General features: G+C 33.9%; 1 protein-coding gene across 9 annotated transcripts in view; it reads left to right on the top strand.

The window, feature by feature from the left end:
- The window catches only part of RELCH (RAB11 binding and LisH domain, coiled-coil and HEAT repeat containing), a 108,313-nt gene that overhangs the window by 77,448 nt on the left and 17,806 nt on the right, over nucleotides 1-13,059 (top strand). For 3 of the 9 annotated variants that reach the window (XM_028102909.1, XM_028102908.2, XM_028102906.2), the window contains exons 22-26: nucleotides 178-277; nucleotides 5,543-5,625; nucleotides 5,827-5,890; nucleotides 7,307-7,445; nucleotides 11,591-11,707. In XM_028102909.1, the coding sequence (XP_027958710.1) occupies nucleotides 178-277; nucleotides 5,543-5,625; nucleotides 5,827-5,890; nucleotides 7,307-7,445; nucleotides 11,591-11,707 (503 nt within the window). Of the gene's footprint in view, nucleotides 1-177; nucleotides 278-4,967; nucleotides 5,636-5,826; nucleotides 5,891-7,306; nucleotides 7,446-11,590; nucleotides 11,708-13,059 lie in introns of those variants that run through there. The other 6 variants (XM_028102911.2, XM_028102907.2, XM_028102912.1 and 3 more) reach the window with 5 other exon arrangements.

Genomic DNA, 13,059 nt, shown 5'->3' with positions numbered 1-13,059 from the left:
GTGACTTCCTTTTTTTTTTTTAAAGAATCTTGGATGTAACCTATTAAACCTATACAGAATAATTTCATATGTTTTGCCAATATTTTTGTCATCAATATTACTTATAAATGTAGTATTTTTCAGTACACCAGTAAGGCACTGTGGCCCTCACTTTTAACACTGAGTTTTATCTTTCAGTGCAAATCCAGCCTACCATGAATTACTGTTAACTGTTTTATGGTATGGTGTTGTCCATACTTCAGCACTTGTGAGATGTACTGCTGCTAGAATGTTTGAGGTATGTAAACAAATGCTTCTCTCGGTTCAGATTATAATGATTTTCTTTGGAAGAAGGAGAAGGGAATGTTTTTTTAAAAAGGCTTTGCATACTGTGTTATGTTGATGTATATTTTATAGCAATAAACAGTATCTAGTTGTGTACTGTGTGATGGGGCAGAAATTTAGCTTTGGTATATTTAAGAATGTTTTCTAGCCTTATTGGTTCCTTGGATGTTATTCTATTACCAGTTCTATTTCTCGAATTTTCTTTTAAATCTTATTTTAATTTCCATCCTATATAAATCTTTCTGATTATACCTTTCTATTTATTGAGATAAAATGGCTACTAAAATAAACAAAAACAATATAAGATATATTTAAAGTTGTAAATTATAGTTGGATTCATGAATAACATTAAAAAATCAATTATTGCAAATATGAAAATATTTACTTTATCGATTACTTCCACTTGGTTATTTTCTCACATGTCATATCTAAAATAACATCCCTATACATTAACTGCCCGTAGACCTATTAAGAGAGAAGAGACTGTTTAACTAGATGTTCTTAAATAGCCACCTACCCAGCTTAAGTATGAAAATTGAAATGCCTATCTTTTGAAAATTGAAATATCCATCATAAAGGAAATGATGCCATAACCTGCTTTATTTATTCATCCATTCATTTGTTTATTGATTGATTTATGTCTCCAGAACTTGTATCTGGAGACTAAAATTGATTTAGAGTGTTTCTTATTGCTGTTGAGTCTTGCCATAGAGCCTGATTGCCTGGGTTCAGTGTCTGTCTCTGCCACTTAGTGGCAAGTTCAAACTTCTCTGTGCCTTAGTTTCCTCATCTACACAAAGAAGATGATAATAATAAGAATCCATCTCAAAGGATTTTTGTTAATATGAAATGAATTAATACTTGTAAAGCCCTTAAAACAGTGTCTGGCACATAATAAGAACTAAATAAATGTTAATAAATGTTAACTATCATTATCATTTACTGTTTTTTTTTTTTTTCCTAATCGTGCTATTTCATGAAGTAACATACAGTTTAGGGAACATATATTTATCCAAGCTAAAATTATCCCTAATATGCAGGTGATTCTTAAAATATCTTAAAGCGTTTATTTCTGTAAAGAGAATTGGTTAATTCAGTGCTTTGGATAATTTTTCCTGAATTTCAGAATTTTTCCACAATTTAAGATAAATTGTCATTTGAAGAATAGAGCACTGGTATGTTTAAAATATGTATCTTCTAAAACTTTTAAATATGTAAAATGGATTTGTGAAATCTAAAGAAAATTCCAGTCTTCCCAGGAGGGTGAACATCCTCTGTCCATGTTACTCCCTCCATTATTATACATATTTGATCCAAAAAACTGTAATCAAGTGTTCTTTGTCAAGTTGAATGCCAAATTAAAAATTCAGTTTGTTCTGAAAAGTTCCTTGTGAGTATAATTTTTGATTATTCAGTGTGCTGAAAAAAAGTCATCCATGAAAGAAAAAAGCATCCTTTTATATAAAGAGCTGTCTTTAATACACTATTCTCATAGGATTTTATTCTAAGACCCTAAAAGCTACTTCTTTCTCTTAAACCATTTGTTTTTCAAATTATGTATGCAGTGGTAAAACATGCCATATAAATGAAAATAATTTTAAGTAAATAAAATGAAACATCCTCTCTTTTTACTTGGTTTTGGGTTCTTTCTGTCTTACTTCTTATAGGTGGCTTTTGTCTGGTTTGGTTTGTATGTTTGCAGTCAGTGCTGGGTTGGAAACTATACCTATGCTCCAGCAGTTTTCAGTGTTCTTTCAGGCTGATTATGAACTTCTGAGTCGACTTTGAGAGATTTATTTCAATGTTTTTTCAAACTCATTTATGATAAAAAAATTTTCAGTGATCATGCCAGTGAAAGTCATCAGTAGAAGAAATTAAAGTTACTTTTTTGGGGCAGCCTGGGTGGTTGATTCCAGCTCAGGTCACGATCTCAGAGTCCTGGGATTGAGCCCCACATCGGGCTCCACCCTCAGCAGGGAGTCTGCTTGAGGATTCTCTTTCTTGCTCTCCCTCTACCCTTCCCCCTGTTTGCTCTCTCTTTCTAAAATAAATAAACAAATCTTGAAAAAACCTGGTTACTTTTTTTTGTCAGTGAACCTTATTTTGAACAAAACCGTACTGAATGTTTCATTAGGTTTTTTTATACTAACACCTTATAATTTACAATTGTGCCTGCTTCTCCCCACCAAGCGAATTAATTCAAAATAAAAACATAAAAAGCAGGACATTTATAATAAAAGAAAAATTTTAATGTGAGACCAGAAACTGTTGAGAAGAAAGCAAGAAATAGATATACTAGGAACATAATAGGCGATACTTAATGAAATTGGATGCTAAACGTAGCTCTAAGTTTTCAGATAGCAGGACAAAAAGGGGAACCCAATCAGTCATATCATTCTCATTGTGAAATAAGAGGCAATATGTTACTTTTTGAGGTAACAAATTGTTATTGAAATTGATTTATAAGGAAACTTTATCATGTGACATAATGGATTTCCCAAGAGATGCAGAAAAGAACTTCATGTCATGATTCCTCATATCAGTAATAAGGAAGCTAAACATGTAAAGTAGCCAGCTCAAAGACCACTGGGGCTTGTGAGAGACAGATGTGGCTTAGTCCGTTTTCTAACACTGCCTATTGCCTCTAAAACCCCGGACAGGTTACTTAACTTCTTCCCTAAGGCTCCGTTTCTTCATCTGTTAAAACACTGATAATAATTGTACTTAGCTCACCAGGTTTAACAATCAAATGATTGTTTTGATTGACCACTCACAAATGAGTGGTGCCTGGGTGGCTCAGTGGGTTAAGCATCTGCCTTCGGCTCAGGTCATGATCCCAGGGTCATGGGATCTAGCCCCACACCAGGCTCCCTGCTCAGCGGGGAGCCTGCTTCTCCCTCTGCCTCTGCCACTCCCCCTGCTTGCACACGTTCTCTCTGTCAAATAAATAAATAAAATCTAAAAAAAAAAAGATCAAACAATACATTTATGTAAAATGTATACTAATCGATAGCTCTTAAATTTTGCTTTTTGATTTTCTAGCTTAATAAATTATACGTAAAACTGCAGAGCAGTGAAAAATTAACCTGTCCCCCTAGGTTATCTCCCCCCCCCCTTTTTAATGCTTTTTGCCTGGCACAAGATAGCAGACAGTTTAAGATACACTTTACTGATTCAAATCTAAGCTATCTTACTTATAAAGTGGTATAGAGAAAAAAGGTTTATTTAATAGTATTTGAACTTCTTTCCCCTATTTCCACTTGACATCTTTAATATTTAAGCTAGTAGCAAAAGTGCTTTTGTCATTTTATTCCAGCCTAATTATCCATGTATTTTTATAAAAATTATTTCAGAATATCAAAGTAGATTTTAAAGTCAATCAGTTGTTAAATAGTAATAGATTATTGTAAAATTAAGAATCCCACATAAAGTGAGGTCTGCTGTCTCTGATATGGTGTGTGGGAGGAATGTGTTAACATGCACACAGTGTTAGGTTTTTGTTACTAAAAATTCCACAGCATCTTCCATCTTCCTTGAGGCCTAGATCCATTACAAGGTGGACAGATTGATTAGCATTTAGGATTCATTTGTTTTTAAATTCTGAGATTGAGAATGTAGGATTAGGATGTTGCCCTTTTAAAAACAAAATGTATACTGCTCAATATTGTCCTCTTTTTGTAGATTTAGGGTCGGTGGCTAAATGGATGATTTTATCATTAGATTATGGAAATAGGTCAGATTGTGCTTATCGTATTTATTTTCTCATTCATTTGAGCTTTTAGAGAAATGTAAAATAACAAACTATAAATGTTAACTACTTGGACCAGCCAAAACAATTTTTTAATTAATTATTTCTTTATTCAAATATATCATAAATCTTATATCTTGGTCAGACACAATATTTAGGTATACTATGTGTAGTTAGTAGCACAATGATCCTTTAAGATAGATAACAATATCACCACGTTCAGATGAGAAAACTGAGTTTCAAGAGATTGTGTAATATATCTAAGGCCACATAGCTAATAAATGGAGAGGTAGAGTCTGAACCCAGATCTAATTCCCACACGTAATACTTTCCACTTAGGCTGCATTATCTCTCTCTACCTCAAAAGAGAAGGCTATGTGATGTAAAAGGTTTGGAATTATCCTGGATTTTTAAGTTGACTTGCCATAGAACAATCAGAAGCAGTTTAGTGGTGTCTGCTAGCCATTTGAGTTTGGTTTAAAAACAGTCCAGTTTGTACCTTGTTGGTCTTTACTTCAACAATTTTAACCATAGAACCCATATATATCTTCTTTTTAGTATTAAAAAAGAGAGAGAGAGAGAGAAAGAAAAGCTTTCTTTTAAATTGCATTTAATTAAACACAAAAATTGCATGGAGACTTTGACCAAAAGTACAAACTGTCATTGAAAATTGGTGACAATCTGTTTTCGCGGACTGCTAGGCTATTTAAGCTTTATTTTCCTCCTAAGCATTCTCTGCCTTTATAAAGCACTCTAGTAGCAATATTTGCTTAGCTTCTAATTTTGGTTTTGCATTTGTGTTTTCTCTCTTTCTCTTGGTTGTTCCTTTCTTCCCGTGGCACTGTTTGCTCTTTCCATGCATCACCTGTGAATACCCCCTACGCTGACCAATCAGCTGTTGGTGAAGGGGGTGAATGAAACTCTGGTAGCTCAGAGGGTTGTTCCTGCTCTCATTACTCTCTCCAGTGACCCTGAAATGTAAGTGTCATCCCTGCCTTTTACATTCAGCATTCCTTTCAAAATGTGCCTGTCAGGAAATAACCATCAGCTTTTAAATCCATTAAAGAATATATTTATCTCCTTAAAATGATAATACTGGATTATGTTCACTTGATTTTAAACTTTATTATACTGTTCATGTATCTTTTTTTTTTAATGTCAACCATCATATTTGGAGACCATATATGAAAAGAATACATTAATATCATTCTCAATAAACATTTCCAAAACTTAGAATATGCTGATGGACTATTTCTTCCAAGCCAAGAAAGGATGCTCTGCTAATCTCACTAACATTTGTTACCAGTAAGTATAGTGGCATGAACCAAAGGCTTAACATTTTAATGTCTCGTGTGGGTGACTAAACCAAGAAAGACCAATGAGTCTGCCTGCCCATCCTCAGTCACAGCTAACCCAGTTCTCATTCCAGTTTACCAAACCATTTTTTATTGCATGTTGACTGGTTTACAGCTGACTCTTCGAGGCATGAGTGAAGCGTTAGTTGACAAGCGGGTTGCTCCGGCCCTTGTTACCTTGTCCAGTGATCCTGAATTGTGAGTTCCACAGACTGCGACCTTAAGTTATCCTGTCTGTCTTTTTGAGCATTCTTCTTGGTCTGCTTTTTTTTAATTTAATTTGTCATTGCTAGAGACTAATACAGTATATTTACCTTGTACTTACTTTGATAAACATTTTAATAATCAGTTTTTCATCTCAAAGAAAGTTTCAGTTTCTTTCTTTTTTAATTCTAACAGCTCTGTCAGAATTGCCACAATTCCGGCCTTTGGCACTATTATGGAAACGGTTATTCAGAGAGAGGTAGGAAATTATTGAAATTTAATATCTATGTACTGTTGAGGTGATGATACATTACATACATGCACCCAGGGGTAGGGGGCAGGGGAGCATTTTATCTCTTAGTTGGTTATGGGCCAGAGCACTGTCTCACTATTTGAAAACATGAGAGCCTCACCCAAAATATATTTTCATATCCTAAGGAAATCTCTATCTTCCTTCTCAATTAGAAAATTAAATATAAGCCAACTCTTAGATGTTCCATTTTAAGCCTAGCTGAGTATTGCAGTTTTGAATAACCTTCAAACCAGATCTAGTTCCAAAGCCTTCTTTTATCCAGTAGACTTCTAGATAGCCTACATAAATTCCTGATTGCCAGTTTGCACAGATTTGAAGACAATTTTGCCATATAACTTTAGGAACACAAACCTATTTCAGTTTAGCAAATGGAGGCTAGAGGGCACCTCTGTTCTCATAACTGTGTCATTGATACCAAGGTGCAAGTCTAGTGGGCTGGTATCACGTCATGCAGTGTATGACTGTGACAGCCCTCTGTTAGGCCTGCTTGAGGAGATTATCAAGGTCTTTCTTCCTAACAGTGTATTTTGATTTAAAAACTTGTGATTTAATTTCAAGTTTGTTAGGTCCTTTCTGCAACATTAACTATAAGACACTTCTTAAAATTAGTATCAGAATTTCATTCTTTATTATCAAATTGGACATGTTTTATACAAATGAAAAACCCTATAGATTAGGAAATAAATCATTTGTGGGTGTATTACATAGCCACTTAAATGGAAACAGACATTTTACTCCCCCAAAAAAGGAAACACTTTTTTATGAAGTTCCTTTGTCATAAAGATTTTTTAATAACAAATTAAACAACTTAGTTATGGGGGGAAAGTTTTACGTTTTTTCCTTATATATTTCACTGGTGAAGCAACATTAAAAAGTATCATTCTGCAAAGCTTGCAGTCTTGGCAGAATTTCAACATGTTCTTAAATCCTAAAATAAAAATGTCTTTTAGGGAAACGTGAGTAAGATGTAAGTCATTAATGACTCATTGGCTTTCAGAAGGTGAATAATTGGGTAACTTATACTGTGATTGGTCTTAAAAATTAAAATGTAGATACAAAATCATTATGAATTTATCTGTTTTTCTCTAAATACTGTGGGGGTTTTGTTTTTACAATTTGTTAGGGAATATTTGTATTTTCAAAAAAAATAAAAAAGAATTAACAAGCATAAACAAAAATGTAAAACCTTTCTGAACCAAAAGACTAAATAAGTACTTGTTTAATTACAAATTTTTGCTGTCATGTTGATATAAACCATTTGAACCCATGCTGCAAGCCATGTTTAATGTGTAACATTCTCTTTAACAACTCTACACAATTTTTAATATTCTGTGAAATAACTGTACAATATCCAATTTTAAGTTGCTGGAAAGGGTGAAAATGCAGTTGGCTTCTTTTCTGGAAGATCCTCAGTACCAAGACCAGTATTCTTTGCATACAGAGATCATAAAAACATTTGGTAGAGTTGGGCCTAATGCAGAACCAAGGTTCCGAGATGAGTGTAAGTTACATTTCCTACGTTTTTTTCCTGAATTGTAATGTAAATCAAAGCCAGAAGCTTGTCTCAGGATTTGTCCTATGTTAAAGCCCTTCTATACTTTATCTTTTGTATACTGAAAGCTAAAAGTGAACCAAGTGGACTGTTGTGAATTGATCAGTAATACTGTTACTGGATAGTTTTTATACTATATACTGACTGTTGTAACACATATGAAAAGTAACTCATAAACAATTTCAAGTTATTTATAAAACATTTTTTAATAACTAAATTTCAAAATACTATGCTATGTTCTATTTAAAGCTTACCATTTAATTCTCATTTTTAAGGAAATTTTTATGTGTTTCTAGATGTGTTCTTATGAAAAATATGCTTTTCTTCCACTTACCATGCCATTCAGCTATAATCAATGATTTTGTTTTAATGCACAGTTTGTTCATCTGCTAAATGATTTGCATAATTATCTGCTAAGGCATTTTCTCTAGTTTCTATAATATCTCTTTTACTGTGGGCCTCAGCCTTTATGACGGCAATTTCTTTTAGCGGTATCAAAGTGTCCAGTAATTATTACTCCAAAAGCACATGTTAGTTATCATTGCTATACTTTAGTCCTTTAATTTTTAGCAATTTGACATGCCCTAGAGAGGACCGCAAGTTTGGCTTCTTAAAGTCATTTTGGTTTCTAGAGCAGAATTTGATTCTCCCATGGTCTAGTTGTTGCATATCTGGCCTGATACTTTTAATATAAGTGTCATCAACAAAAAATATTGTTAGGAAATGGACAGCATTGTCCAAAAGGTCTTTCGAGGGCATAACACTTACTGAAAGACAATCATGAAATTATTTTTTAATGGGTAATGTTGGTAACATGAGAAAATAGCAATATTTCATGATTAGTTAACAGGAAAAGGTTTGGTATTTTAGCTAGCAATAGGGATAGTTCCATATACTGTAACATCAGATTTGTAGGTGATTCTAGTAAAAACTCTGAAGGTACTTTGACAACTAGCTTTATTGAGGGTGTCATTGTTCTGAAGTGGAGAGACTAAGTCTTAGCTCTTGCATCAAGGAATTGGCTAAGTAGGCAATGAGTCTTTGGTGTGTGCCATGTTGTCGAGTTAATAACTCTCTAGAACATGATCTAACCTTTTTATGTGCATTCAAAAGAAAGATTTATGCATCGCAGAGAAGGAAGACATTTTCTTTTCATAACGGTCCCAAAATAACAAAGGTTGGCTTGGGAAAAGATTGATGATAGACGTTTCCACTGCTTGAATAGGTTTAATAAACCATTTGTTATCCCTGTGGCCTTCTATAATTTCATGTATACCCACAATTATGTTTTATACAATCTTGTTTCACATTCTGGTACAACCAGACTCCCCCCGACCCCCAAGACAAAAAAAAAACTTTTTTTTTCTTTTGTACTTACTGTCCAGTCAATTGACTTTCCTTTTACTTTAAAACTTTACCCTGAAGACTTTAATGTACTGTGTTAATAAGGTTAATGGTAGAGTAGAACCCATATTGATAAGGATTCCATACTGTTATCCATCTTTATTTATAGACAATTGCTTTTAGGAGTTTAGAAGAAGGACAGAGTATTGTTGAGTTGTAATATCTTCCTCAGAGTAGCATTTTGGATATTTGTCGTTCTATTTCTTAGAGAATAGAGGACATTGATTCATCCAGTGGACTTTTTTTCTTTCCCAGCTCTTCATTATCACAGAACCTTTTGGTCTTGATTTTTTTCAGAGGCCATTGGTTTTATCTGGAACACAATTCAGCCTTTTGTTGTTTGTTTTCAGCTTTTTTACTTTATAAGGCCCTCTGAAAGTGCTCAGTCATATACTGGAGATTTTCTAACATAGCAATTTTACATTTCAGATTAGTTTTTTTTTTTTTTAGAAGTTCTTTATTTCAGTTCTGAGCCCATTTACAAAAAGAGAAGATAAGATTCCCTTTACTTTGGCTGTTAGATCTACCCCAAATATTTTTTTTATAACATAATATAAATAAATAAATACATACATACAAAGTGTTTAAAAAATATTTTTTTTATTTATTTGACAGAGCGAGACAGAGAGAGAAGGAACACAAGCAGGGGGAGTGGTAGAGGGAGAAGCAGGCTTCCCAGTGAGCAGGGAGCCCGATGTGGGGCTCAATCCCAGGACCCTGAGATCACGACCTGAGCTGAAGGCAGACACTTAATGACTGAGCCACCCAGGCGCCCCTACCCAAATATTTTTTGAAAGTTTATTGAAATCAATTTTTATAAAGTCTCCTATTGATTTATTTTGTTTGTAGTGTAGACTCTGTCCAACCTGCCCTTAAAAGAAAGGCTTCTGCAGTGGCCTTATGTTGTGCATTTCCTATTTTCCTTGCCCACTGAAGGTGAGTTGTAGAATTACGCATATCTTGGTTAGTAGATCTTTTAACCATTCATTTCCATCTGAGGAGTTATCAATTAAGTAAATTAATTGCTACAGATGTGGTAGCTAGGATAAGATGTATGGAATGAAATGTTGAATTCGGTAGTAAATTTTTATCTTTTGAGATTTAGGAGGATCTTTCATTATAGCCTTTAATTGGCTCCAGCGTTTAACTTCTATAGATTTGTTTTCTAGTTAAGGGACTATTGTGCAATATGGTTACTGAGTTTCTGAGGAAAACATTAAGGAAAGGATTACTTGTTTAGGTCAGAAAAGGAGCAGAAGGAATAAAGAGGCCATGTGTCAATAGAAAAAGAAGTTCGAGGAACTTTCTAAAGGTTTGGGTAGAAGTGAATCTCAGAGATTCTCTAGAGAGACTATTTTGTTGAGGCCTCAGCATGCCGGTTAGGTAAATTGGAGTTTCAGTGAATTCAGTGGGAAATCAATGAATGTTTGGAGTTTTTGTCTCCCCATTTTTTTTTAAATATTTTATTTATTTATTTGACAGAGAGAGACACAGCGAGAGAGGGAACACAAGCAGGGGGAGTGGGAGAGGGAGAAGCAGGCTTCCCGCTGAGCAGGGAGCCCGATGCGGGGCTCGATCCCAGGACCCTGGGATCATGACCTGAGCTGAAGGCAGATGCTTAACGACTGAGCCACCCAGGCGCCCCTCCCATTTTTTTCTAGAGCTTCTCTTAAGTATGTTGTTATTAATTTTGACAAGTCAAAATACCCTAAAAATGGCCATTGTTATTCTAATTTTCTTTTTCTTTTTTTTTTTTTGCCATTTACTAATGTAAGTGTAAAAGTTGTAATTATAGTGTCTGTTAATTAGGAAGCAGGAGGTTTTTATAGGAGGAGATTGTGGCTTTCACATACATAAACTCAATGCAAACATGAAAGAAGTCACTACAGTTGATCAGAAGTATGTGCTTATGAGTGGTGTTTTGGGTTCCCCAACCAAGCAGAGATTAGAAAGGGGCCCTGTGAGCAATACTTTAATAGTCACTGACCCTGGAACCATTTCTCCAAGGAACCCTGGTTTTACTAGGGACTGGTATTTTAGGAAACACAGTCTTAGGCCATAGAGATGCTCATTGCTACTGAATTGGATACTGTTTCTTTGCCATCACTTTTATTTTAGCAGTAGGTTGTCTATATTTTTAAAATTTTATATTATTCATTGAGACAGAAGATTATTGAGCCCTTTGAGTGACTTGAACTAAACCACCAGTGCTATTTGACATTGGTCTTGCTAAGAATTTGAGAAACTAAAGCTAAGAATTGTTTTATGGAGTGAAATAATTTGATATTGAAAAAGAATAAGTATACTATATTTGTCCTTTGTTTAATAGCAGTGGTACTACCTGATTTTTATAAAGAAACTAATTTATAAAGATAATAATAACACAAGAGATAGATTGTTTACATTTGTTTATTTGGTTTTCATCTTTCAAATTGGGAAATTTAATTTCAGTGAGGCCAAATGACCTGTAGACATCCTCGTAATTAGGTTATAGTGACAGTGCTTTGTTCTGTTCCTTCCAAATGTTTTCATTCTGAAAAACATGCTTTCCTCTCTAGTAAGAAAAAGCAAGTAAAGGATTTGAAATCATCTAGAATTAAAATGAAATTTTAAAATAAAAAATTTGTTTAATGTATGAGTGTATACAGTGTTTTAGATAAAAATCTAACAATTTCTTCTTCTTTTTTCAGTTGTTATACCACACTTGCATAAGTTAGCCTTGGTGAACAATTTACAAATTGTGGATTCTAAAAGACTGGATATTGCTACCCATCTTTTTGAAGCCTACAGTGCACTTTCCTGTTGTTGTATCCTTGCTTTATTAATGTGTATCTATATTTATATAACCAATCATACAGTGAACCTCAGTTGTTAAAGTTTGGAAGGTAGTATTTTTTTTTTCAGCTTACTTACATAAAGGTTATAGAAAATTAAAATTTGGTTTGACTTGCCCCACTGCTTATTCTAGTCCTCTCATAATTTTAAAAGACGGTTTTAAGTCCTCTATGCTTATATGTTCTATAATTTTGAAACACTGACTAAAGTTTTATCTATGTTAATTGGCTATGTAACTGAGCAAGAAATGAGTTATAGCTGAAGCTTCTGCTAATCAAAAGGAAGCCTTGTATGTGTTCTGGCATTTAGGTTTTTCTGTGAATGTTTAACCATCTGTATCCAGTGGAAAGCTATGGAGAGATACCACTCATTGAGGAAGTGTAGTGCCAACATGGCTGATCATCTCCAGTGATGGGAGAACTGAAGGAAAACTCAAAATTCACCTAACCCATGTCAACCACTACATTTTATAAATTTTTAAACTAAAGCTTAAAGACATTAGTGACCTCTTCTGTTTTTTTATAGTTAAAAGCAAAACTGTGACTAGAACAAAGAACTTCAGCTGTCCTGTTACATGTTCTCTTTACTATCCTAGGCCTAGTAAAGTAAAACTAAGAAGGAAGCAAAGATAAAGATGGGCAGAGTGAGCTCTAGCTTCTTTGCTCTCCCATTGAAAGGCAGGCAAGGTCAAGAAAGAGGAAATAAGAGATTGAAAAAGGAGTGGAGAGCTGAATATGTAAACAGAACTATAAAAGTACATGCTAGACAACAATCAGAGAATTCTGATTATAACAGAAAAAAAATGACAGTAGAGAGAGGTTCCTAGGAGAAAACAGAGGACAAAAGAAGTTTCCCGGTTAATATTTATGGTTCCATATTATTATATACCAGTTTGAAGTAGTAAGTCAAGTGAACAAGTAATTTTAAATAAGATAAATATGTTCCAAAATACCACTGATTGGTATTTTAGTACATACCAGTTAACTGGCACTAGATTCTTGACTGGAACATTCTAGTGGGAGGTTTTGTTTTGAATAAATCAAAGGGAAAGTAGAAACATAGTACTGTTAAGGAGCTATTTGTCCTTTGGAAATGTTAAAACTTGAAGTTGAATGAGTAGTTGAGAGCATTTCATTTTTAGGAATCTACTATAGATTACCTATTCATGTGGATGATGTAAGCCATGTTTTTTATAATACAGATTATAAAGTGGCAGAGACACCATATTTTGGTAATTTTATATTTCAACTATCCATATATCTTCTATAAGTTTATTTCCACTAAAAGGAGAACTTACTATTATTCTTGATTTATCTTGTTGGCA

Source organism: Eumetopias jubatus, unplaced genomic scaffold (genome assembly GCF_037043125.1).
Source record: "Eumetopias jubatus isolate StellerSeaLion01/CBP00866 unplaced genomic scaffold, mEumJub1_p1.0 scaffold_16, whole genome shotgun sequence".
NCBI classification, from domain to species: domain Eukaryota; kingdom Metazoa; phylum Chordata; class Mammalia; order Carnivora; family Otariidae; genus Eumetopias; species Eumetopias jubatus.
This window is presented reverse-complemented; position numbering and strand designations above follow the sequence as displayed.